Source organism: Molothrus ater, chromosome 13 (assembly GCF_012460135.2).
Source record: "Molothrus ater isolate BHLD 08-10-18 breed brown headed cowbird chromosome 13, BPBGC_Mater_1.1, whole genome shotgun sequence".
Lineage (NCBI taxonomy): Eukaryota > Metazoa > Chordata > Aves > Passeriformes > Icteridae > Molothrus > Molothrus ater.
The window spans coordinates 5999013-6026480 of NC_050490.2; the positions used below are offsets into that span (position 1 = coordinate 5999013).

At 40.7% G+C, this 27468-nt stretch overlaps 1 protein-coding gene across 1 annotated transcript in view; it reads left to right on the forward strand.

Moving 5' to 3' along the window:
- The window catches only part of THSD4 (thrombospondin type 1 domain containing 4), a 238741-nt gene that overhangs the window by 53925 nt on the left and 157348 nt on the right, over nt 1–27468 (forward strand). The window contains exon 6 of the mRNA XM_036389920.1: nt 15422–15524. Coding sequence (XP_036245813.1) covers nt 15422–15524 — 103 coding nt within the window. The remainder of the gene's footprint in view (nt 1–15421; nt 15525–27468) is intronic.

The following is a 27468-nucleotide window of genomic DNA, read 5'->3' on the forward strand; positions in this document are numbered from 1 at the left end:
GTGTGGTTTGTCACCAGAACAAAGGAAGCAACTCAAATGGAACATTTGTTTACTGAGCACTTTCTGTAATTAATTGTCTCAAGCACTGCCAAGTCACTACTAGCTCTTCATGAGTGCCTGAACGTGTGAGAATGTATTTGTGAACCAACTCCAGGCTGCAGGTCTCCTGGACAGGGTACACAAGGAGGCTTTCAGGCTTCTGGATATTCCAGACTACCTAAGGTAGCTTCATGACAGTGGCACATGACTGATGCCAAAAATGGTGGCAAGCATCAGCTCTTTATTAGTTCCCAGTACAACTTTTTGTACACTTTTTCTCACATGCATAACACCTGTGTGCCCTTTTACTTTTCTCTTGTGGTTGGTCAGTACACATCAGCATTCCAGGCTTCTTCTCCTTCAGTGCTGGTCACCTGCCTTACACATCTGCACCCCATTAGGGATGAGGCTTGGCCCCATTCCTATTCTCCTACAATCTATTCCTATTCTCTCATAGTTTCTGCATGAAGAGTGATACCTAATAGATGTAAAATCTGAGTTTTCATTAGCTATGGCTTGAGGTGTGAATTTTTGGCCTAATTCATATAGGACTTTGGAACAGTCAAGGTAAAATGTATGAAAGAGTAACTCCTGAGGGCTCAGTGAAATATTTATTAATGAAATTTTGCTGAGCACGTCCAGTTCCATTCCCAGTTGCTAGTCTGCCACTGGTCCATGTGGATTACTGTCATGTCTCCAGTTACACTGTGCTGTTTTTCTCAGTATTTGATGTGACTGGTGTCTAGCAAGAAGCCAGGTGTGTTGTGTAGCAGTATCTAGATAGGATCAGAAGACAGTGACTGCTTTTACTTTCTTGGCCTGCCTCTCCAGCTGTGCCTGCTATTCATGTGGTAGCACAGCTATGGAAAACCTGGCTTTTGGTTCTGAGTAAGAGTCCTCTGTTGGATCTGTTGCTCTTGCATGCAGAGCTTTTGAAAATGGCACCTGAGCAGGGAATGGGAAATACCTGAAAAGACCATTTTGGAAATGGAAAGAGGTTTTACAGTAGAAGAGATGAGGTGAGGTGAAAGACTCAGGATCAATCCTCAGCTCTGTCAAGATGGGACAAATTAAAATATTTGATTTTCCAAAGAGTCTTATTGATGATAGTGATGCTGAGTTACAACTGTGCCACTGAAAGGCTTTTTTTGGATGCAGAATCCTAATTAAATAGAATTACAATGTTCTGCAGGAATGTGTTGAGTCCATTAAACAGTGATGTGCTTTTCTGTCACCAAAGGATATAGGTAGGCATTGGCAGGCTCCCCTGTCACCTGGGATCTTGGCCCATTCACCAGCTCACTGGTGTTCTGCCCAAGCAGTTTTGAAAATTTTCCACTCTATAGAAACTGAAACATTTCCAGTGCTTCAAGTTTTAGCTAAGGTAGAAATGGAAATGTTTAATTTTGTATGGGACTGAAAATATAATTCCCAGACAGGTCTTTTCAGAATTGATATGGGGTGCTGCAAGTGTGCACTCTTTAATGTAGTTGGGATGCTCACACATTGAGGTGAAGACTAACAAAAGCCTATGTATTTCTTGGGTGAACTTTTTTTTTTAGACTGAAAAGCCCCTTGTTATTCCCAAGGAGTTACTGTAGGGTTTATTTATTCTCCTTTTGAGATTTGTATAGAGTAGGTGTTTGACATAAGTGGCAAAGTGGGGTTAAGATGACATATCTTTTCCTGAGGAAATTTAAACTTGACTTTATATGAGGAATTTTCCATGCAAACACTGTGGGATTGTGTGTAGGTTTGGTAGTCTGACATTCTGTGGGTGTGTAGGAAACTTATTGAAAGCTTGCATTGCTTTGGGCTGTACTGTCCTTCTTTTTGAATGTTTTGCTATTTGCAGCAGAGGTGTGTAAATATTAATTCAGAATGATTTGTCACCAGTACAGGCTGAACTTACCAGAGGCTGGCACAGAGGTATTCCTTGTAAAGGGTCTCATGTAGTTTGATCAGTTGTCATTTGTGTACAAAAGAGTCACAGAGAGACATCTTTGATGGAGCTCTTGGACCACAATTGTTCCCTCTGTATCTCTGCACTGTGGTTATGTGACATCCCCTTCAACATCTGAGAACCCTGTCTTAGAAAGCATTGTGCATGATGACATTCTTATTAGAGCTTAAATAATTATGGGAAACTCTCTGCTCTAAGTCATCAGGAAAAGTATGTTGAGGTAACTTTAAAAGCTCTCTCCAAGAGTTTTATTGTGCAAGTGTGCTCTGTACTTGTGACAGTAACACAGAGTTGGCTGTTTTACATAAGGTCATTATTACTAGGTTAATTACTTATTAATGTAGTAAAATGTTCATAGTAAGCTCAAAATCACACAATTCAGAAAACCTTGATGTCTAGAGGTTTGTTGGTTTTAATTGAAAATTGAGTTACTTAGTTTGATCAATAATCCACTTTAAACATCTAGGAGTCCAGGAGTCATGCCCTGGTGAGACACGAACTAATAAAGCACAGACCAAAAGGAAAAGGTGCAGGTGAAAATTTGGAAATTTATACATGGCTATAGCCAGGTCCTGTATTCTCCAGGTTAGGGAGAAGTGACCAGTGGGATCTGTAACATTCTTATGGATGAGCTCTTTGACTTTATTCAAGGGCAGTGAGATATAAATAAAATATAGTAGAGCTTAGGATAGAATAAACACCTTAAGGCCATAAAACAGAAATATTCCACTGGAAAACAAAGGTTGAGAGCATGTATCAGTGATAAAAATCTACTAAATGTGTCAGTTAGCCAGTCCATACATTCACTGTCATTGATATGTTTGGGGTTTACCTTGAATGCTCTGGGAGCTGAATTTTCCATGGACTCTGTCAACTTCCCAATATGTATTTTTTTGTTTTTTAATGCATAAGAGTACTTCAGAAGCTATGGTTAACAGTAGTACTTCAGTATTTTATGGTACTGCAGGAAGCATTGAGCTGCCTTTTTCTTCTGTGAGGTTTATTTTGCAGTTCTGGGCCTGTTGCATGATGTAGCTGGAGAAGTCTGCCTCCAGTGGAGTGAATTTGTGTCTGTGCATAGCTGAAGATTCAGACTCTCATTTTTGTGTAATGGCAGTGTGACAGAAGAATGTTAAAAATTCATCTAAGTGCCTCAAAATCAAAATACAAATCAGTTGCCTAAAGCTCTTCTTTCCTAACTTCCTGGTGAACTTTGAATGGGAGGTTTCATGTAGCAGTTGGAATTGTCTGAGAAGTTACCTTGCTAATTCTTGGAATAAATGGAATACATGTGTCTTGGAGAAGAGGAAAGAGGAAAAAGATCCACAGTTATTCCATCACTTCATCAGTTATGAATAGCAGCATTAGCACTTAAAATCCTGTGGAGTGATTTGGAAGCTTCATTGGGATGCTTGTTGAAATGGAATAGGGCTTTTTGTTCTGCAGTAGAACAGGACTCAGGGTGATTTAGGTTGCCTGGTTATCATTCAGATGTAACTTCTGTGCCAAGTTTTAAAGAGGAAGCTCCTCAATGAAAATTGGGACTTCTCAGTTGTAACCAGATGGTTGCATTCCTGATACATCTGTAGTTTTGTTTAATAGTGCATTGTAAATTTGTGTAGTGTCATTTATCAATATAGGCAAGTGTTGTGGGAGAGATTTGAAAGCATTCCAGCTTGTCTTTGTTCCTTCTTGTCAATTCATATTGACAAAAGTGTTTGTCTGAAATTCCGGTGTGGAATTTTTCAACACTCACATAATTTGAACAAGAAATGTGCTTTTTATTCATATGTCAGTTTAATTGTATCCAGGTTTTCAAAGCAGAGGAGGCTGCAAATGTCATGATTAATTTACAGAAAACTTTTTAATGCTGTTTTGATGAATATTCGTTAACTATTCCCATTAATTACAGGTATAAAAAACATGGTCTGTCAGTGTCTGCTTTGGCACGTTGAAGGAGTAGCTTTTTCCTGGTATTTTTAGCAGGAGATTAGTTCAGTTATTGTTGACATCAGTGCATAAGTTTAAGACATTTTCAAGCCAGATAGCAGGAAAAGAATATTTGTTACATGAATACAGGAACTTCCAGTGAAACTACAACCAGTCCTCTCTTGTACTGAGCAAGATGAGTAGAGGAAGAAGGAAGTGCAGGAGAAGCTGCCAAAGTTAAGCTATAGATACTGAAAAAGCTGTCTGTTAGCAGTGCTGTCAAGTTTTTAGTTTTAGTTTTGTGGGTTTTGGGAGAGGGGGGGTGTTGGTGATTTTTTTTGTTTTGTTTTATTTTGGTTTGGTTTTTTGTTTGGTTGGTGTTTGTTTGTTTTGGATTTTTTTGGTATCTAATTACAGAATTTTTAAGCAGGGCTTGGTAATAGCAAATTGCCAAAATTTGTGTAGAAAGTTAGGAAACATAAACATCAAATTATGTCTAGCAAGCATGTGTTGCTTTGCCTAACTACAGACTAGGGATGAAGTCCAAAGCCTCTCCCCCAGAAGTGGTCTGAAAGACACCTGGCACTGCAAGCCCTGCAGTGCCCAGAGCAGGTAAACAAACCTTTTGCATATGATACATTAAGAGCCAACTGCCTACAGAACAATGCAAACCCCAGAAAGAATTGAAATTGTGGTGAGATTAAAAAATAACAACAAAACCCAAACCAGTCTGGTGTGCTCTGTCTCATCTGCTTCATCAGTTGTGGTGTCTGTCCAGATGTAACACAGGCAGCACATTGCACATGTAGAGACCTACACATGTAATTAGTGAAACAGAGCTTCTTTCTAGTGATAAGTTGGTAAGGCTGTTTATCTTGTCTCAGCTTGGTGGAAAAACCAGTCCTGTGTTGGTTATACCTGTCAAGCAGTGTTGGAGGCACTGGGTGATCTGTAGGGGGAAGAGGCCAGGGAAACATCTCCTGCCACATTCTGCAAACCAGCTTTGGCCTTTGGCTGCAGCATTCAGTAAGCTGCCAGCCAACCCACATACTGCTTTTCCTGAATTTCTGTTTGCATCTTCATTTGTTAAAGACAGCAAGGAATGCTGATGGTCTTGATGGATTTTTGAGACCTCAGTTTGGGTGACTTTCTGAGGACAGTTTTTTTGGATGATGGGAGGTTTTAGTTTGAGCAGCAAAATGGCATTAGAGGGACATAGTCAAACCTGCAGAGGTTTAGAGCTTTCAGACCTGGAGTTCTGTGAGCAATCCTCTGGTAACTCTTGTGTTAAGAAAGCTATTTAATTACATAATAATATAATTTTTTATCCCAAGGTCCCTGCATAGATCAAGTGCTTAGTTATGACTGATACAGTACTCAATGTTATTCTCTTTTTATTCAGGCTTTGGCTCCCTGCCTTAAAAATGCTCCTTGCAGAAGGGTGAGAAAAAAGGCTTCTCTAAGGACTAGTTGTTGATACTAATACTGCAGTGTTTGCTTTAAAATTCACAAAGCTGCTGTGTGACAGCAAGACCTAATATGTTGTAAGAAATAGAGCTGCCCTGTGGAAGAATGAGGTTTAAGAGAAGTGTTCCATAATTAGTGCTGCTTGTCAAGTAGTTTGAATTGAATTTTTTCCCATGGTCAGTATCATATTTATCACCTGGCAATAGTCAAAGTAAAATTCACATTGCCAAAACTTTAATTATGATTTGGCAGCTCATCTGTAAAACAGGTCCAGAGGTTTTCAGTCAGACCCCCAAACCAGAAAGTACATAGTTCACAAATTGAGAAAGGATTGGATTAAGTAATTGCACCATAGGTGACTTTTTTCCCCTCAAAACTGGTAGAGTAGCTGTTCCAGAAACTGCAGACTGTCCTTCATGTTCCTTATTCTGTATGTCCATTTATACCTACCAGGTTTTACCGTGAATGAGACAGAGATTATGTAAATAACCCCTCCAGCTAAACATTCCCCAGAGTGAGTCCATTCTGCACACTGAATGAGTCAGAGGTCATATGGGGAAAATGGTATGCAATCATGGAATTGAGAGCAGGCCCTCACAGGCAGGAAGAGCCAAGTGATACAGTAATTGCATGGACAGTCTCTTCCAGTTTGAGATTAAACATTCTTTTAAGGCCCTGTGACTTACTTTATAGTGTTTAAACAAACCAAAAAAGCCTTCAAAAGCAGAATGCCATCCTGAGATGCATCAGTATTCACAGAACTCATCAGATCATTGCAGCTGAGGCACTGGCACAGGGAGTTTGCCCTCCAGAGTACCACAGGGCAGTGAAGTGCTTCCCTGGGCCGTGCTTGGGTCCTTCTCACCACAGCTGTTCCTCCCTTTCTGCACAGACAGCCTGTCTCTGCTCCTTCCTCTGCCTGGAGCTGTCCCACTGTATTTTCTCCTCAGTCACACTTCTCACTTCCTTAGTACCTTGTCTCATATTTTTCATCTTTTCTCCCCATCTCTTCTGCCTCCAGTCTCTCTTCCTCTTTCTACTTAATTCCCTGCTTCTTTGCAGTTTCTTCCAGTTTCACTTTCTTCTTCTCAGTACCTTCTTCAGCTGACTGGCTCATCCAGCCTCATCTCTTGAATGTCAGTCCCCAGATTTATCTGTTTTTCCAAACTATTCCCTGCATTTTAGGAACAGGCTCAAGTGGTTATTAAGAGCAGAAGAGAGATGTTTTCATTTTCAGTCCTTGCCCTATTACAGACCTCAGGAGCACTTTCCAGTAACTGCTGGAAAGCTGCTCAGCCTCTTTGAGCCTCAGGTATGGAGCACACTTGTGAACAGATTGTTCCTCCAGGTTAGATGCAGAACTTTGACAGGTTTTGATTGGAAATGTACAAAGTACGTTATCAGCATTATTTTTAAATTTCTTGTGGCCTGACTATACTTGAGTGGATTTCCATAGAAAAAGCAGAGGGTGCATTCTTGACAAAAAACCCACTTTCCTGGCTGACATAATTTCACTTATTAAAATAGAATAGGCAGTTACATTAGGAAAAAAAAAGTCAGAACATTGGGAGCACAGGAAAAAATAAAACACTTCTTCCTTTTGTTTTCCTTTGGACTCGTTCTGGGATGAAATGCTTCAGTCAGAAAAAGAGACTAAAACAGATGATAACAGGAGTGGAAAGTTTTAGTCTGAGAGGCTAAAGTTGGACAAACTCATCAGTAAATGGACAGTGCTACCAGCTGCAGCTATATTAAACCGTTCTAAAATAAGACAAATGTATCTGCCAGTTGGTTTGAAGTGCCTTTTTTCTTTTTCTTTGAAGTATATGACCTAGGAGGAAAGAATATATCACAGGAACAGTTAAGTGTATGTTGTATCAGAAACTCATTTTTGATGGAAACATGAACTCTAAAATTTAAATAATGCTGCAATTTCTGTTTCCAGACTGGGTTCCTCCAAGCTCAAAGTTGTTTTTAAGTTGCATTTACATCACTCTAAAGGTGTTCACTTTTTGTGGAAAATAAATTGTTCCACATCCTAGATTTTACATTTTTTCTAACAAAAATGAACAAAATACGTTGTCCCCATTTCAAATTCCCCTTGGTTGTAGTAACAGCTTACATTTGCCTGTATGTTTCTCTCTCATGTAGCACCACATTGACATTTCTGTTGTCTGGTTGTTACTTAGACTAGAGCTCATTCTCTAAAAATATTGTGATTGCTGCAGCATGAATTTTTAATTAAAAAGTAGATTATTGTGGTAATACCAATCAGAAACTTCCTTAACCTTTTAGTCCTCCTGCCGGAACCATTCAGGTGGTGCCTCCTCCCACACAAAGAGCAGTCATTTAAATGGAATGCATGAAATTGAGTTTCCATTGAAGTTGATTGGGCTTTCATAGAGAAAACTGCTGGAGGATTACTCCTGCCCACTGCTGAAGCTGGTAGAATGAGAGTCACATAAAAACTGCTCCCCAGAAAGAACAGGCAGCTCCAAGAACAATACTCTATAAAAATGGAATAAAATACTGCTGGAAGCCCTAGAGTAGATGTTTTAGCACAGTGGCATAATTTTCTACAAACTATGAGGACTAGACACATCAACTTTGCTTAAAGTCTGTAAACTTTACTAAGGATGGAGCAAGCATGAGTTTGTCTCAGGGTATTTCATAGCTGATACTGGTGGTGCCTTCCAGAGAGGGTTTTGGAGTGGTTGGTATTTCTAGTATAAAGAAGGCTATTGCTAGTATAGGAAAGCAGCTATTAGTACATAAACCTCCCATTTTCTGAGAAGGACTAATAGAACATGTTGCATTTTGCAGGTGTATTTGAATAAGGTAGGCAGGTGAGACAGTACAGGATGATGAAGCTGAAAGCTTCCATGTTAAGGCATTCTTCATTTGAACCAGACTGTGTGAAATGGAAGTAGCTTTTCATTGATTTCCCATTAAATGAGGCAATAGCTTGCAGTTTAGGCACCTTGAGCACTGTGTAGTGTTTCTATAAACAGGTATGTGATTGGAGGGATTCTTGTATCTGTGGGATTTTTTAGTGCAGCATATTTCTATAGAAAAGTGATAGCACTGCTGAGAGTGGGAACAGCAGCTGTACAAAGCAGTTATGATCTCTGCTGCAAATGGCAAGCTTTTGATGCTCGCTTGGGAGCATGGATGGAATATTCTGTGTGAACTCCAGTCTCCATACTGAAGTAGCTCTTTGCTCAGGGGCCTGGGTACTAAAATAAATTTGGGACTGTAAAGTAGTAACTATATTTTAAAAAACCCCAACTTTAAAAAGACCAGTCATCTAGTCTTTAGCTGGATCAAAAAAGACTAGCAACAGTCTTCAGTGTGCAGGTGTGAGTTGACATAGGCCTGACTTTCAGGATGTACTTGTATTGCTTTACAGCAGATAATGCTCTGTTCCAGCATGGTCTGTTTCCAGCATTTGCCTTCCATTTTCTAACTGCTCAGCTTCCATCTTATAAAAACCAATTATTGCTTCTCAGAATTTTTTTGTTGGTTGGTTGCTTAGGTTTTTTTTGGAATAGTATTTGTAAAATTCTAGCATTAAACATAACTGGAGTATTTTCTTGACACATTTTTGGTATTGCTGAGGAAATGTACTGTTAATTTTCCTATTATAGCTCCTTGATTAGTCCCTCCTAAGGTAGGAGTTCCAAACGTTTCCAGTTGTGCACATTAGATCATTGGAGATGCTTTGTGTGGGATGGATGAGTGACTCAGATTTTATTTAAAACCAAAGCTGGACTTGAATCTTTTACAAGTTGCTGTAAATCTGAAATAAAATAAGTTATTTCAGTTTAATCAGAAGGATCTGTCAGTGAGAATTTAAAAAGAAAAAAGCCACAAACCTGTGAAGTTAAGCAGAAATACTTCTTTTTCCATCTGTTTGGTTGAGCTTTCTTCCCCATTATTAGACAGACAGCATTTTCAGATGTAAAGTGCTACAGGATGGAAAAAACGTAAAGCAGTAATAGATGCACTTGCCACATTATGCATTAATGCCTTACGTGTCTGCTAGATTGCAGTTAATAAAGATCAGGTTTGGGTAGCACTTCAAAGACTTTTCTTGTTAAATTCAGAGGACTTTCTTGTTGCAAAGCTGAAATATTGATGGAAAAAAGCATTCTCAAGTTGCAGGCTGAGAGGGCAGCAGTTCCCTGGCCCATGGCAGTGGCAGGCACAAGTAGCTGGGGCAGGCAGGCTCCCCATGGCTCTGCCAGGGCCCATCTCCCTTGATCCAAACACCAGCTCATTGCTCCCTGCATGGGATCTGGTAGAAGTCCATTGATTTTGTGTTGTGCACACACCTAACTGAGCTCTTTACCATCTGTGACAGGCAGCCCTTGAAAGGAATGAGGGGGAAGAGAGGGGCTGCAGTGCCCCATGGCCGCCACGGGCTCTGCTGGCCTGGAGGCTGTGGTTAGTGGAGCACACTGGAGTTTACAGGGACTGTCATTACTCTGCTTGTCTGCATTGCAGCAGACACGGAGCTGTAAATTCATGGCTTGAGGCAGTGCAGAGTCTGCCAGTACAGGTGCTCCTTCCTCATAAACTTAGGCAGATACCACTGCATTCCCAGATGGAAATTCTCATTGCATGTCAGGCCAGACATTTTCAGAGCACTGTCTGTGGCTGTGCACTGTAACCAGAGCTGGCTAGCACTGTTTTTACTGCAGAGCTGTTCTTCACATGCATTTTCAAGTTTCTTGCACATTTTGGTTTTTCAGGAGCATCAGTTCCATTTGAGTTGTGTCTGGTGTTTTGTGCCACAGATATCTAGACATATTTAATATGCCTTATATACATTTTTTCTTGGTTGGCAGACAGTTGTCTTTATGTTCTCTCACCATTTTATAAAGTTAGAACTTTTGTGGAAATAAGTGTCTCCAGATTTTAAATAGATCCCTTTTCTCTTTCAGTGGGTGTTCAGCTGAACAAAAAAACTAGGTTGCCTTGATTTGAGGTACTACCTATATGGGAAGCACAGTCCTTGGCTATGCAAAGAGAAACAGCTTAGCTGGAAAATTAACATTTGAAGGACCATGCATTCCACTTTCTTACGTGGACTTGGAACTTCTGTAGCTTTCAGAGAAACAAGACACCAGCAGCTCAGAGCAGAAGTTCAAAGTTCACTGCAGATGTGGTGGCTTGTTGTGTAAAGAACTAGAATTTATAGACTATGCATATTGAAGGACGCAATACATTTAAGAGTAAGCTCTGCGAAGGAAAGAACAATTTTCAGATTACTGTTTAAGAAACAAGTATTTAAATTATTTTTCTTCGGAGATCTGTTTTTCCATTGGGATTCCAAAGGATGAATGTGATTCTATAGGACCACTACAAAAATGAAAGCAAGAGTACAACTAGATTATTTCGACTTAATTAAGCATGTAGTATTGCACACAGAGAAAATATTTATTATTAATTATGTCTGAACCTGGAGAATCAAGAAGGGATGTAGGGCCTTGGAAAAAGCATTTGCCAGTTACTGTAGGTCATAAGAATGAAACATTGCCAAAAATCTTAGTCAATGTTTTAATTGCCTGTAGAGGTGGTTTCAGGACCAAATCAGCCCTTTACACATTTCCAGAAGTGTTATCTCAGCACAGCTTTGACACAGCTTTGCTAATGGCAGATGTGAGCCCACAGCTGGCCGACTGATAATTTTCTGGTGTTTTGCCAGCACTTCTTTAATTAAACCAAGTGTCAAGGATTTGTTCAAAAGTGTGCTTTTCAAATGTTAACCAAAAGCTAAAAAGCTAGCAGGGTGGTTTCTTTGTTTTAACTGTACTAGCCGGTCATTTTAAGAAAACTTGAATGGACATGACTAAGAGAATACTGTGTGTTGCTGTCCCTCAGACTTTCATACCTGCATATTTCAGAAGAAACTGAGGCCTAAATAAAGCCACTGTTCCCAAAGTACAAAGTTTCTATCAACAGCAGGCACAGTGCATTTCAAGAGTGTGGCCTGAGGTCCAATAAGACAAAGGGACACTTCTAAAATTGACCCTTGAGTGCTGCCTGCCTGGTCAGGGCAGTGCTGTGCTGCTGCTGGGGATTTCCTCACGCTCTGAAGGCACAGCAAGAAAAGCTAAAGTGTCCTCGAAACAGCTGAGTGCAAATGCAGCAGGGGCAGCTCTGAGACACCTTACCCTGTGTGAAAATACCAATATCCAGCACTTTGAAGGCACTTTGCTGAGTGCAGCCCCAAGTGCTAAATTTACGTTATTGTGTTGTCCAAGCAGCATAGTTGAAGTAGGAGAAAGATCATCTAAAACCATACAAAATCATGCATTCTAGATGCTGTATCTAATGTTACAGTGCACAGCTGAAAGAACAATAATTTAAAAACCCTCTCCCAGCAGAGTATGTATTTCTAGATAATTTATATCTGCCTCTACACAAAGGAATCTGAGATTTATCTTAGTAGATGCAAAGTACATTTTTTGCTGCTTTGGCCTCCCTAGATCTGGTTTAAAAAGGACTCCCTTAATAACTCCCTTAGTAATCACCGGACAAAGTTTTTGAGGGGAAAAAAATGAAATTCCAGATCTGTCATTAACAAAACCCTGACTCAAAGTCAACATTTTGTTTACCAAAACACTGTTTTCAAGTCTCCAGCAGGCAGCGTGATTTTAATGCCTTGATGTCACTGAGGGGAAACCGAGGGAGAATCACGCAGTAAGTTAAATATTACAGCAAAGTTCATTCCAAAAGTCTCTGGGAAATTTTGGAAAGAGATCTGGGCTGTTTAAATCCTAGCAGTCTGGCTTAGCCAGAGAACATTCTTCACCTGCAGCCATGCCAATGTGCCTGCTGCTTCCAGCACACTGCCCTTGGCTGGCAGAGCTGGGGGCGGTGCTGCAGCCCCAGGCTGTGTCCTGCCTGCCCCAGTTCTGTGCATGCTGGGAAGCACCTGCAGCCCCAGGGCTGTGTCCTGGCTGCCCCAGTTCTCTTGTGGGGTGGTGCTGCAGCCCCAGGGCTGTGTCCTGGCTGCCCCAGTTCTCCTGCCTGGGAGCTGGGAGGCCCGTGGTGAACTCTGGAAGGGGCAACTGTTAGACACTGGAACTAGAAGATGGGCTTGCCATCTTCTCATCACAGAAGCTTGTTGCTGTATTTTAGGAGTTTTAGTCAAGCTAGATATGACAGAAATAGTAATTAAATTGAAGTGTAAAAATAGCTTGTACTCTCAGGGAATAAATAAAACATGAGGATCTAGAGGAGCCCCTATACTGAAGCTTCACTTTTCATTGTACCGGGTCATACTTTTTATTTTAATGCTTTTCTGCCTGCAAAAGTGCTAAAAAGCCAGAGAGGCCAAGAGACAGTGTCTGGCACTCTTAGGTCTTCTGAGAAAGGCTCAAGGATTTCATTTTCAGGGAGGCTGAGCTGTAGGCAGCATAAAACTGTCATTGCATTCAGCTGTGCATTAACAATTTAGGTGGGGCTAGTAAATGGTGCATAGATGTTAACTAGGATATACATAGAGTATAATGTAACTCTTAAGCCTTGGTGGTTCATGGACTGTAGTAATTTTGCCTACTTGTACTTCATAGCTAAAGAATATTTTAGAAGACATTAAAAATCTCTATCAAGAACAAAGCAGCAAAGTGTTTTTGCAAATCAGATTGCTCAAATTTTTCCTCAAAGTTTTATATTGCAATTAAATCTTGATGAATGAAATGAAGGAAGGGCAACTGAGCTGGGGCTTCTAAAGTAGCAGGGATGTTCTGAGTTAGCCTGTTCTTCTGATTTTTGCTTGATCCACACAGAGTTCAGTGTATTTTTCTGTCCTTGGTCCTCCTTTAAAGCACTGAGGTCTCTGTCTTGTGGGCAATAAGTTTAAAAACAGAAATTGTAGCTATATGAAAAGGATCTTAGAAGAGATGGTGTCACTATTTGTTGGCAACAGCAATGAATATTTTGATATTTTTACTCATACATTGCCTGCGGTTGGTATGAGCAGGGTGCACAGGAAATGGTTTATGAGCCAGAAATACTGGTACACGAGAGCATGAGCTCAAGGGTCAGAAAAGGAAAAACAAGAAGCAACTAAACTTCACAATAGGCTGGTAGAAAACGTGTGCCAAAAAAAGGGAAAAGCATTCCAGAAAGAAACCCTTGAGGCTGCCTTCTTGGCTGGTACAAACTCATGTTTGTTCTGCTGTAATTTAGGGTAGTGACCTTAATTTATGCCAGCTCAGGTTCTGTCCCTTCACCTTTAGGATATGTGCAATAATTGGTTTCTGTGAAAAATACATTTCCTTGCCTTGGATGGTGGTTGTGGTGAATAAATTCTGCATTGCGATGCCACACACAGAAGGAGCTGTGCTTCAGCTGTGGGAATACAGCTTTGCTTTCTGCATTTGGCACTGGAAAGGCTTTTGGTCCCACCCTTCCAATGTGGTGGTTCATGGTCCTATTTTCAGGGAAGGCTTTCTGTTTGTTTGTTTTTGGTTTTTTTTGGATTTAGTGGTTTTTAAAATTTTTATTAGAGGGTTTGTTGAGGAAAGCAGTATTTGCATGTACTTGGAGATCTCAGAAGGGTGGGCGAAGAAGCACAGATGGCTGCTTGGCCAGAAACAGTGTTTATTCTAGAAGATTTGTTACCATGATTTTAGTAGAAGATAAAGTAGTCCATGAACCTTCCCCTGGGCATGTGTTTGGTACAGTTTATAGCCCACTTGAAAACTCTTGACTGTGATATCTCTTTGATCCAGTTACAAGCATCTTAGGGAGATGGTGGATACAAAGCAAGAACTCCTCTGGGATCTCTGATGTGCCTGGCTTCCCCAGCAGACATCCAATCTTTCCTACTATACAGACATAAGAGAACTGACTTGTAGTTGCAACAAGAGTTGTTCTTAGTGATTCTCTTCTGTTCCCTTTGAAAACACAGTTATTTAGCCATGCTGTTTTCATATAATGTTATCTCCAGCTTTCCCTTGATATCTGTCATCTAGAAAAAATATTCTGTTGTTCTAGTCAAGTATTTAATGCAAATTCTACTGGTTTTGAATTGTATTTTTAGTAGTCATTTTTATTATCTAAAGGCTATGCAAAAAATTGTGTCTGTGCCCAAAGCTTGCCTATTTTGTCCAGGCATAGAAATTGTTTTAATTAACCCCCTGCCTTTAGTAGAAGCCTTTCTCCCCTTTGCATGTGCCCACACACAGAGTCAACTTCTGCTGTAACTGCAGTGAGGATTCCCGCAGAACAAAGTCATTAAGTATTTAACTTGTATTTGCTTTTGGAATCTACTTCACATGCAAACAAGGCTGGTCTGCCAAAGGTGTGCATTGCAGGTGAGCTAAGGGAGGATGCCACTTCCATCTGTAACACCTGCCCTGCCTCAATACCTGTGTGTGCACACGTGCTTGTACAGCAGCAGCTCTTTAGTCGCAAAACTCCTACACCAACTCCTGAGTTTCAAGAGCTCAGGATCTGAAGGCATGACTTGAAATGCAAAGTCATGCAGTGACTGTAATAGCAGCATGTAGAAATACAAAAGGAAAAGTGGAAATATGGTATGGAAGCATAGGATGAGAATAAGAAGCTGCTGTGGTCAACTTTTAATAAGTTATGGAAGCATGCACGTTGAGTGTTTCAACTCTGTTGAATCTGAGCCCAAAAAGTTAATAATGAAAAATGTGAAGCTGTTGTGACAAGGAAGTAGTTCTAATCTAATATTGAATTTATCTTGAAGTGTTGTGCTGTTGCTGAGGAAGATGACAGCTCAATAGAACCTTATTTTTTTTTAATAAAACTGTTGCTCCATTAACTTCACAAATTAATTTTCTTCAACAGGCACTTCTGATACTGTTACTTAACAGCACAGCTTGTTACCTGTTTTTAAGAGGTCTCCTGATGTTTATATCATTCATCTGGATTAGAATTTTGCAATGCCTTCACTAACCTTCTAAAATTCATTAATATGAAGGCTTAACTTCGCTGTTGATTATAATGCTACTTTTTTTTTTTTTTTAATCTAAACAGATGTGTCCTGAAAGCAGCAGGAATATTAGAGAGGTACAGTGTGCATCATACAATAACAAGCCATTTATGGGTCGATTTTATGAATGGGAACCTTTTGCAGAAGGTAAGGGAAAACAACTTGGTTTTGCATTATTATACAGATTGTGTTTTGGAAAGGCAGATGTGATTTTTACTTACTGGGAGCCATCACAGCTGATGTTACCTATTTTTACAGCTGAACATGAGTCAGTGCAGATGACACTCAGGTAGATCTGATAATGGTTGTTTCAAATTAGCCATGTCTCAGTCCTGCTCTTATCTACTGTGAGCAAAGTGAGGAGTGGCAGAGCTGCACCTCTTTATCTCCAATTATGAGCATTCAGTGTATGCTGTTTCTAGTTAAAGCCACGTTTGGCTTTGTGAAAAGGAAGTTTCAGAGCTGTACAACTCTGGCACTCTGTACCATGCATTCAGGCAGAGCAAGAAGCCAGGTACCCCAGCATGCAACACGGCTGAAGGCACATTCTGCAGGCAGCACTGCTTCTAAAGGTGGCCCTGAAGAGTTATGATGTATTAGCTTTGATGCAGCCCTTTTCAAACCCCAGCTGAGAAGTCCCAGGCAGTGCTGAGGCAGCTCAGCCCACCTCTCTCTCCTTGCTTCCTACACAGCAGCTTTGACTCTCTCCATCTTTTGCCAGGAAGGATGAATCAGGGGATCTAGAACATGCCATGATCATTTCTTTTTCCCTCCCCTGCATAGCACAGCTTGCTCCTAATGTTTATACTGGATTAAGAAGGGCAGTTAAACTGTAATTTACAGCACTGTCTTGGTGGTGAGTTAAGTGTGATTATTGTTGTTTTTTCAAAAAATGCATATTTTTATTTCTCCCTCATTCAGATTGGTGCAGCTGCATTTCTAACCCATTTTATCTGCTGCTCCAACAGAAACTTATGTCTTTATTAAAAAAGTCATATTAGAAGGACTATAAACCCTATGAATGTAGAGTATTTAATGAAAAACCTTGTTTGTGTGTGAGAACCAATAGCACATGATGACTTTAAAGGCAGGATTTGAGAAGAAGGATCCAGTTGTGGCAGAGGGACAACATCACAGTGATGTAACCATAACACCTGTAAGGAAGTTTAACTCTAAAGAAATAATGAATGTTTTAATCATACTGATAATTGAACTCTTTTAATTTGAAGTATTAAGTTCACTTAACTTTCCTTTTCAATTGTGATGAAAAATTCATAACCTTTTGATGGCTGGGTAAAAGAATCTATTGAAAAGAGAGAACCTATTGGTGGATTGAAAAGGGTAACTGTGGGGATGTAGCCACAGGAGTCTCTCTTAGTGAAAAAAGGCTGCATTTGTTGAAAGGAGGGGGACAGCTGCAGACTTTTTTGTCAGAAATTCTCTGTAAGGTTAAATATGGAATAAAGTCCTCTTAGGAGAACCTGTGCCTGATATTTTGTCTTCAGGGGGATACCTGGATAGTCTCATAAATCCAAAATTCATTGTCAAATGCAGTATTCTCAAATGAACAACTGCAAAAAATCCTGGTCAGCTGCAGACCCTCTTGCTTTGACTTCTGTTTGAAAATGTCAGCCAGGTATGTGTAATAAACAGCCTTTTAAGCAGCAGTCCCAGCCAGCCCTGGGTTTCTGTTACACCTGTGCAGGCACAGGCACCGTGAGCTCTGATCTCTGCAGGGTCCTGCAGGGACGCTGGGCTTCACTGGCCCAGTTGCTCTTCAGGATGGTGACCAGTCAGGGCTGCCCCCCAAGTGCGTAAAACTTGAAAGAGCAAAAAATGTGTTCTTTGGGGACTTGGCTTTTCTCTTCCTTCTAAGTGAAGGAATTTACAAGGAGAAAAATACTGCAAGGTTTGAGCAATTTCATTTTCTTAGAGAAAGATAGAGTTTTTTTGCAAATCAGAGCTTGGTCCACTGAAAGTCAGAGGCTCTTCCCTCAAAGTAAGGGAAATGTTAAGTTTAAATGGAAATTATTCTGGTTATTTTTTTGTTTTGTTATTTTACAGTGACTTTTTAATGGAAAGTTTTCTAAAATGCATATTTGACCAAGCATAGCCTCCAAATGATATTTTGGTTTGCTTTTTTGTTGTATATAAATCAGCTCTAGTTTCAGAGCTCCCCTTTCAGGTGACTGCACTTGTTTGCAGAGCAGGCCATTTACTCCCCAGGAATCCTGGCTGTTCCCAATGTGTGTGTGATTTTACGTGTGCAGCTGTGCCTTGTGTTGGGGCTGGCTGCATGCTGGCTCTGGAGGCAATAGCAGGAGCGGGGACGTGGCTCGGGGATCATCCCAGCGCTGTCTGTACACTTGATTCAGTTCCACTCGGTAGAGTCAGGATGTCTTTGGCTCAAAGTGCTGCATGAAGCCGGCCGAGTTTCTAGGAGCGGAGCCACGCTCAGATCTCGGGAGCAGCTGAAGAGCGGCTGCTGGCAGCCAGGCCTGGAGGCCGGAGGGCTGCGCGGAGCGGGAACGGAGCGGCCCCGTCCGTCCCCGGAGCGGCCCCGTCCATTCCCGGAGCGGCCCCGTCCGTCCCCTCAGCGGCCCCGTCCATTCCCGGAGCGGCCCCGGCCGTCCCCTCAGCGGCCCCGTCCGTCCCCGGAGCGGCCCCGTCCGTCCCCTCAGCGGCCCCGTCCCCGCTGGGTGCTCCGGGTGCTGCTCCTTCGCCTGCTCCGGGCACAGCGGGCTCTGGCTGGCAGCAGGAGCTCTGCAAGGCCTGGCAGCCTTTCTTCCATCCCTCCTTGGGATGCCTGGCTTGCTGCTGTGACCTCCCTGTTGTGCTTGGTGCTGGGAGCCAGGGGTTGGTACAGAGCCTGGAATACCGCGTTGCTCCTGGGAGCAGAGTGGGAGTCAGGCTGAGTTTCAGCTGGAATGAGAATTCCTGTAGCTGAAAGCAGGGTGTGTCAAATGGCACTGATGTCACTGCTGCATTTTCTGTGGGGGGAAAAATGTGTCCCCAGTGTCCCCCAGTGTTGTTGTTGCCAGACCTGACTACTGATGGGCACCACAAAGAGTGATTGAAAGTCAGCTGGGGCAAAAGAGGCTGACAGGGCCAGGAATCAGCACCCAGCCTTGTGACAGGCCAGGAGGCAGTTTCAGCTGGCTTTTCTTTACTTGAAATATATCAGAATCCAAGCATTGAATGAATGGAGGGATATTTGGTCAGCGTGGTTTTTCACGCTGAACTTCAATGGAACTCTTTTCTCTAAAATGACACTCAGGTCAGTACTCCGTCCTGAAGACTGTGCTGTGTTCAGAGGAGAACTCACAGTACGGGTAAATCTGTACATGCTGTAAAATCATTTATCAGTTCACTTTTGTCTTAAAGTACCTTTTAGTAACCTGACTTCTAGCTAGAGATGTCTGCCTGCTACAGCTGGGATAAATATAAGCTCTGAAGAAAATGAAATTTATAGCTTCCACCAGTGTCTAGTAAATTCTGCAACTTCAATACTTTGTGTCAGACAAGAGGTATTTAGGATTTAGTATGAATCAGTTTGGGTATTAAGATGGAGACTGAAGAGTAATGCAAAGCTGCAGCGTTTATTGATTTTTAGTTTTTTTCTTGCTGGATTTTTAACAGTTGTCACTCATTTTGAATGACAAAATGGCTGCTTCTAACACATCAGAATGTAGTGGCCCAACTCAAGATATTAAAGTTTCTTAGCAACTTCTTGAGTCTGCTGGCAGTTGGTGACACTGAAGACAGTGAATGAGGTCTCATTAATAAAATGGAAGAAAAGCCTAAGATCTGTGTAAAATCTTGCTCAGGTGCTGTGAGGTGCATGTAGCATCAAGCACTTGGAGTAGCCAGGGGCCAGAGAGGGCTGGTTTGAGGGCTGGTACAGAGAGTGCAGTTACCAGGACAGTGCAGAAGCCACTTGTGGATCCTGGACAGCCAGCTGTAGGCACAGAGCTGCTCTGTGCTGGTGTTTCAGGCTTGGGAGGTTGTAGCTCAGTGGCCTGGGCTTTGTGCAGACCATAAGGGTATAAGGGCTTGAGAGGAGAGCATTTATTCATTTCTAAAGTCTCATCAATAAGGTGTTTGTGGAGTATTTTCCGTTCAGTGGTGGAATAGCAGAAAGATGTTCCAAGGCCAAGCCTGAATATATTATGCTTGTATTCAGAGGTTTAGTGTGGGGTTTTTTCTCTCCTCTTAAAATTGTAAGATATGTTTATAAACAAATTGTAGATATATATTGTTTCTATGCACATTATTAGTTCAGTGTCCATTGCTGCAGCTCATTACATCTTGGTACAAAACCATTCTAGAAACACTATGTAGGTTGATATATATGGAGAAATCTAACATTTGTGTCATCTGTTTATGTTAGCTGGAAGTGGAACTTCAGTTTAGAGTACTCAGAGAATTGATCGTTGTGTATGGTCAGGAAGGTGGGTCCTGGTGTGTGTTTCCTGAGTGCCTGTGATCCTTGGCAGTGCAGTCCTTGAGACCCAAAGATAACTGAGCCCCAGTTTATGAATGCCTGGCCTTCCCTGATTTGTGACTGCCAGCTCCTTGGGGCTCAGGAGAGGCTGTGCTGAGCTGCATTCTCTCAGCTTTGAGTGCAATTCTTGGACAGCCTAATGTTTTCATGCAGAGGACAAGAAGTCATCTTACTGTTATATTTATACTTTCTCAAGTAACTTACTTCTCGTTAGTGAACATACAGATATACATATATCTTGCAACTATATATGTATATATGCATATATACTGGGAATCTGTACACAGTATCTCTAGAAATAATCCAGCTGTGCTGCAGTTCACCCAGCTGCAAGTTATTATATTCAATGAGGCAGCTGCTTGAAGTCTTCATTTCTCATTGCAGCAGACCATACTTCTCTGCTTCTCTTTTGCCTCCACCTGTTAGAAATTTCTGATTGCTTCTATTCCAGTCTGTGGCTAGTTGTTCTTTACAGTGCATGTCCTTTAATTGCATGCACTTTATTTCCTAAGACAGTTTGGTTTTGCTTCTCCTTTTTTATGTGAAATGCTGTAGGCAGACAGATTCATCAGTGAGGCATCAGACAGTTTTGGGAGACTTGAAATGTAACAAGTAGATAGTGTTTATTTCTAATGATTAGTTACAACTCCAACAGTGCCTGCTTCCATAATGATAGATACAAGACTTCCTGAAGCACATACCTGTAATTACTGACAAGAGTTTAGGCACTATAGGCATAAAATCCCTCTTGAATTCTCATGGAATATGATCCCTGATTTCCTTCAGACTCAGTGGAAATCCTTTGTGAGGCAGTGAAATACCCATTTTCCACACATTACTGAACATCCTATTTCACTTTTAACTGAAATGTGTTTGAAATATTGCTCACTTATGAGACTAGAATTCATTCAAATGCAGAACAAGAAGCTCACTTATGCTGTGTCCCTGTTTTCCCCTTTATTTATTGCTGGTTTGTGAATGGATCACAAGAGAAAGCACATGGAAGTTTGCATTTTTATAAGTATGGTTGTGGTAAAGTATCTGAGGCATTTCTTTGACTTCATCTATAAATCTGCTTCCTGAACATCTGTTGTGTTGAGCTTGACCTGGAAATTGTAAATATCCTGTGTATTACTGAAATATGTAACTACTTCTATAGAAACCTTTAATAAAAAAAATTGCTGAGATATTTATGTATATGGAAACCTAGTGCTTCCACATGGTAACTTACCTTTTATAGTTACTTTTTCTGTATAATTTTATTAATATACATATTTTGATTTGCATTTGTAAGAAGCTTAGTGATAGTATAGCCTGGATTTTACCTTTGATTCTGAGATTTGTTACAATAATTAATAATGCATATGTATTTTTTAAGTGTACTATTTTAAGCAGGGCCCACCATACTCTGGTGACTGAAATGAGCCATTTCCCTGTAGTAGATCATATGCACCACATGTAATGTTTTAATTCATTGTGCATACTTGAATTTCTTCACTTTTCTACTTGCTCTTTGGAGGGGAAAGTGGGTTAAAGAGTGGTGAGAGCAAGAAGTGAGTGTTTATAGATGGACACCTGGATGAACCTCAAGAATTGGAAATGGTTATTAGTGCCGTTAGGAAAATGGTAAATTACATCCATCAAATGTTGTCATTCAGCTGTAAATTCAAGACACTCTGAAGTGCAATGGAAGGTAAACCATCTAAACAGAATGTATCTGTAAGACAGGGAAGTGAGAGAAAGCAGGCAGGTCACATCTGTCCTGTTCTTACAGGCCTTAGATAAATGTAGCCTAGGTTTGCTGTAAGAGACACTGCCCTCTCTGTCCAGGTGACCAATATTTACTGGTGCATTTTAGAATATCTGGCCTGTCCAGTTGCATTAATTGTGAGTTGGGGAAATGTCCCAGGCAGAAGGATGCCCTCATTTCGAAGCACACTTTTTAGTTCTTTTGGTTGGAGCAGAAAGTTAAGGGCAGATGTTGTGGCTTTCGGGCTCAGATGTAGAAACAAAATTGTATCCAGATTGTGTGGTACTGAAGATTCTTAGGCTGGAACAGAATGTAGAAGGAAGATTTGTTATTTGCAAAGCATGTGTAGCAGTGAGTGGTACAGATACTTTGATGAAATTTGTCTGTTTTATCGATTAGTGTCCCTTGAAACAAGATGCAGACATCCAATATTCAGAAATGAATTAAAACCCAAGACCTCTACCCCATAAAATGGAATCAATGGAATGCTTTGATCCACAAAACACAAGCTATTGGTATTAAGTATTTAGTAACTTTAGCACAACTTTGTCAATCTCTGACTTGGTTGTCAGGCAAAGTCTGTAATAAGTGGGGCTACAGGAGTCAACAATGTATGAGCTCATGTAATCAATCTGTCCCAGCCCTTATCTGTCTGTGCTTCTCACATAGCTTCATTGTGTCCAGTGGCTGTGCAGAGCAGCCTAAAACTTGCTGCAAGTGGACAGCTGAGGATTTGGATCCCTTTGATTTGGGGAGAGTCTGAGTTGTGTAAAGGTGGGCAAGAGAATACCCTGGAAACAGAGGCGGGATCGAGGGTGTGGTTATGAATGTGATTATCCAGGAGTGAAAATTAGCATTGAGCAAGGTTGCTTTAAATTAACATGCACTGAGAACTTAATTGAACCTGCCCTGGCAGTTCCAGGGGGTTTGTCTCTATCTTTTCTGAGCCCTCTGCTTTGGACCAAGCACAGCTTTCTCAGCAGCAAAACCTCTGCCATGTAGGAATAAGAAATAAAGATAATCAGCATTATCTCTTTTCTCTCAGTTCTCCCAAAGGTTATGTGGCAACCTGCAGTCCTACCCACTGAAGAATTAAAAAACTCTTTTTGGAATCTCCATTTCACAAGATAAGGGAGAGAATGGGGACAAATGAAGATGCTGACTGTGTTATTTCTCCCACTCTGCAGTGGATGGTTACTGTGTCCCAGTAACTGTTATTGCATAATGAGTGCTGAGATTTGGATTTGGGATGCTTTAGTCTTGTTTGCTGGTATTGTCTACTGACTCCTATTGTCCATGGGAAAAGTCCTCCATTAAGCTTCAGAAACAAAATTTCACTCAAAAAATTTGCCTTTGCTGTTGAATCAACTTTTAACTTCCTTTGAATTCTTTATAGCAAAACACCAATGAAAAGAAGGCATCCTGTCCTTATTCCTGCACCTCTGGGGATACAAAAAATGAGTCTGAGTCTGAATTCTCCTAAATCTGTTCTGTTTGGTTATAGATTCCTTTTGTAGCAGAGCCATGCAGGATCAGATGCTCTGAGTAGATGTATTTTACAGCTTCACAAGGAAATTATTTTATATGAGTTCCATGTTTGTAGTCCTAGGAGTCCTTGTCAGGCAGATCTGCACAACCCTTCCTTATAGTACGATGACAAGAATGGGGGCAAACTTGGGGGTCACAGTGTTCTGCAGGTGTGCACTGCTTGCATGAACCCCAGTGATCCTGCTCTATCTCCCAAATTTATGAAATAGTCTGGAGAATACAATGGAGCTGCATGGTTAAGACTGTGTAGTCATTTTAACGTGTTATGCGTTAACTTTGGGGAGTATTGAATAAACAGGGCAGCAGTTAAGCAAAGGATTATCAAGACATGTTCCATTTTTGTTGTTAAATGCATGAAATATTTATTCAACACATTCCTTGTACAATTCAGCACATTTCTTTTACTATTTGCAGTTTCAAAAATCAAGTGAATACGCTATCTTTGCCTCAGTTAATGTGTGGAAATGGTTTTTGTTGGTTCAATTATGCATTTCAAAAGGTTTTCAATAGTTTCATAGTATCTTCCATGTGTTTGATTTCAGAAAAGCTTTCACATTTTATCTGTTCCAGCCAAGAGCAATTGTCCTAATGTGGTGCTGTGTGTGTAGCAGGCTGCAGAGCTCCCAGTCAGGTTGCTGCTGAAGTTAAAGAAAAGCAATATAAATATAACTTTTTATAGGTCCTAATGGTATAAGAATTGTTCAGGTCAGCATGAGTTTTTCCCATTCGCTTCAATGGCTTTTGGATGAGGTAATTTAGAAGAAAATTCCACATGTAACTAAAAAAGTGAACGGAACTGAAGTCTGATCCTGAAAAACTTTGTTGCATGCTGATAATATCCAGATTTCTTTGTTTTCAGAGAATTGGTATGCACATAATTCCATGGAGGCTAGGGAACTCACTAGAAATTTTCACAGTTTCTTTGAAAATGATGAGTTCAAAGAGTGCACCTGCAGCCTCTATTCTGCTCAAAGGTTCAGGGAGCTGAATTGGGCATGGTTCTCTTGGGTGGGTGTATGAGCAGGGACTCGGAAAAAAGTGACATAAACATGAGATTCAGACTCTTCTTTCATTCTGTCAACAAGTTACAGGTACACAAAGAAGGGCTTTAGGATCATCTCAGAGACCAAAGTACTTTCCTGATTTACCCCTCCCCAAAATGTCTCTCTTTTGTTTTGCTGTGTTCCTGAGTAATTAAAATGGTGACTAGAAACGAAACATTTATTCTATTGAACTTTTAAAGTACTGACAATTGTCCTAAAAAGGTAAAATAGTACATGTATTTCTAGTGTGCAGAAGTTCTAGTTCTAAAGAGCTCCAAGCACTGAAGTAATGGAGAAATGGAGAAATGAACTATAAAAGGGGTCTTAGTAAACAGAGACTTTCCCATCTCCTTTGGAGGACTGATTTCTTCTGAGTATGTTACATTATATTGAAAGAATTACATATTAAGATACTTTTCACTTACAGTTTGTTCATTTTGAGCCTGTTCCAGTCTCAGCTAATATGAAAAAAAGCAATAACTTCAGAGAGACTCAAATGTGAATCTAAACATTTATGTTCATAGTTTCCATTTGTGTACTCAAAAATTCATTACGCATGCTGTCAGTAGTAGAACTTACACTTTCCAGAAAATTTAGGTGTAAAATTCTATTTTCTTAATGTAATTTCTATGGCATAATACAGGTTTCAGAAATTAACACCTACATATACTGAAATGGTAGATATATAGTTCTGGTTCCACTAAAATTTGTGGATTTTACCTGTTTAGCATTCTAAATACCTCTCAGTTTTGAAACTAAGTTTTGGGTCAGTCTAAAGTGTGGCCAAAGCCTTTGGTCATAGTTACCAACAGCAGTGTGGTGCAAGGTCACAGGTCAGAAATTGTGGTTGAGAATTTTAGGGAGCCTGCTGGAGTCTAGAATTTGTTAGGTTTCAGATCTGGCAGGCTGCTACTACTGTGTTTTCCTCCTTGGTGGCTTACTGATATTTGACATTGAAGCATGGTGTAGGGCACTTAAATCATGAGCAGTTTTTGCCCAAAGGGAGAGATCCAGGCTGCCTCAGGTGTGGCTCTGATCACAGGTGCAGCCGTTTCCAGGCTGTTGTGGAGGGGCTGTCCCAGCACCCACCCACTGCTGCAGGCTCAGCCCTGCCTGCAGGTTGTCCCTGCTCTGGCCTGGGACAAACACAAGGTAAAGTTGTTTGTTTAAGCCTCTCCTGTTCTGATAAAACCACTGGCTGTGGGGAGAAGATTTGATGGTTTGTGTGTAGGAAAGCCAAGCTTAGTGCCTGTGGCTGCAGCTCAGGGCTGAGACTCACTGAGCCAGGCTTAGTTTGGAGTCGCTGTGCAGGATTATAAGAGGGGCAAGGGATGAGATGTTGTAAAGATAACCTTCTACACAGGGTTCAAAAGGATTAAGGATTGCAGTGTATTTTTTAATGTGGCTTTCGTTTAAGAGCCCTCAGATGGACAATTTCCTCCTTCATCTCACAGGCTTTCTAAAGGAGCAGAGTCACAGCTCTCACTGGTGTTACTGTTTGCTAGAAAAATGAGGCTACATATTAGTAGGAATGTGGGTGCCTGTTGCACATAATTAATTAAATATTGGCATTTCTGTGTCTCTGGAGTGTTCTGTTAGTGTTTTGATAGAGTTACTTGGTAGTGCTGAGTGTTATGAAGGGAATTAAATGATTTTGCCAATTTAGACAGTATAAGTAGTTGGACTGGCATTTATATATGCTCAATATTCCTTCTTGCTATGATGAATTGCTATTTCAAAGCAAGGAAACTCTTACCCACTGTGAAGAAAAAACTTACAATATGGATGAACATCAGAAGAAAGAGATTCCCAGTGGTAGTATATAAAATGAAAAGCAGAACTGGCTTCTATTGTGCTCTGTTTCCATTAGACATCTTGGAAGTTTTATAAGCGTGGTGCATAATAAATATCTAAGCCACAGTTTGAGGTCTTTTACAAAGGACAGACGATTCTTGTTAATGTTTTTCTGGATCAGTCCTCACTCTTACACCCAGATTGATACAAATCTCTGGCATTTGTCCACCTAGTCAACTTGTGAATTTGTTAATTTACTTTCCATATTGCACTATGTGACTCTGAATTTAAATCCAAACACCACAAATTTAAAATTGAATTTGAAAGAGCCAGAGAAACCGTGCATTAAATTTGCTCATATATCTACAAAGGGAGGAGATCTGCTTCTGCATAATTTTGGTCAGAGGCCTAAAAACACTGAGGTGCAGCCTACTCTGGTTGGTTCTGCTGCAGTAGTACTGTGATTCCTCTGGAGAGAGATCACAAAGATTCAAACTGTTTGGACCCATTTCACCACTGAGGTGAATATCAAGTATAAAAACAGAAACAGACCTCAAAAAGTCGAGCTTGATCTTTTTTCAGATGTAATAATATGAGTCTGGTGACATCATCAGACCTGAAAAGTAATGTAGACTTTTACTGTATTTTCTTTTCATTGCTCCAGTATAAATGTAACCCCATGTATGTAAAATGCATTATAGCAAATCCACAAGCAATTTCCTTCATTGTAACAAATACTGCATCTCATTAGAGCAAAACAAGCCCCCAGTTATGGCACAGAACATCTGCTTAATAATTTCAAGTTCCTCCAACTATGCTGCCAAAACATCTGAAAAGTCAACATCTAGTCCATTACTTTGATCAACTGAAGTAGTAAAATTATAAATAATGCACCAAATGCAGATCTGGTGAAAGGCAGACAGTGCTGCTGGCCCTGAGCTGGGAGTAGGACTGGTGGGGATGTGGCATTAGGCACTGGGACTGGGATCCCCAGGGAAGGCAGGGTGGGTGCAGAGCTGCGTTTCAGGCTTGCACAAGTTTCCTATCTAGCAGTGAGAAAGTTAGTTAATCTTTCTGTGTAAAGTTCAGTTTCAAATGCCCTCTATATCTCTTGGGTTTTCTGTAATGCAAATGAGGTGCTTTAACATTACTGACAAGAGCCAAAGCGTCCTGAAACAAACAGGGCATTGTTTATGTCAAAATTGTTTATGTAAAAATTACATGAGTTGTAATGTAATTTATTGTTTGATTGCTCTGTGTGTCTTAGAGAGCGGGTTGCATTGTGTTGTTGCAGTGTTAACATTTTGACTACTTGTGTTCATTCCAACTCTGAACAAAAACTGAAAATGGAAAAATGTTCCAGGAATACAAAACATTTTTAAGGATCAAATTATTTGGGATCAGTATTGTCAAAACATAAATATATATATAAAATTGTAGTATTATTAGGAT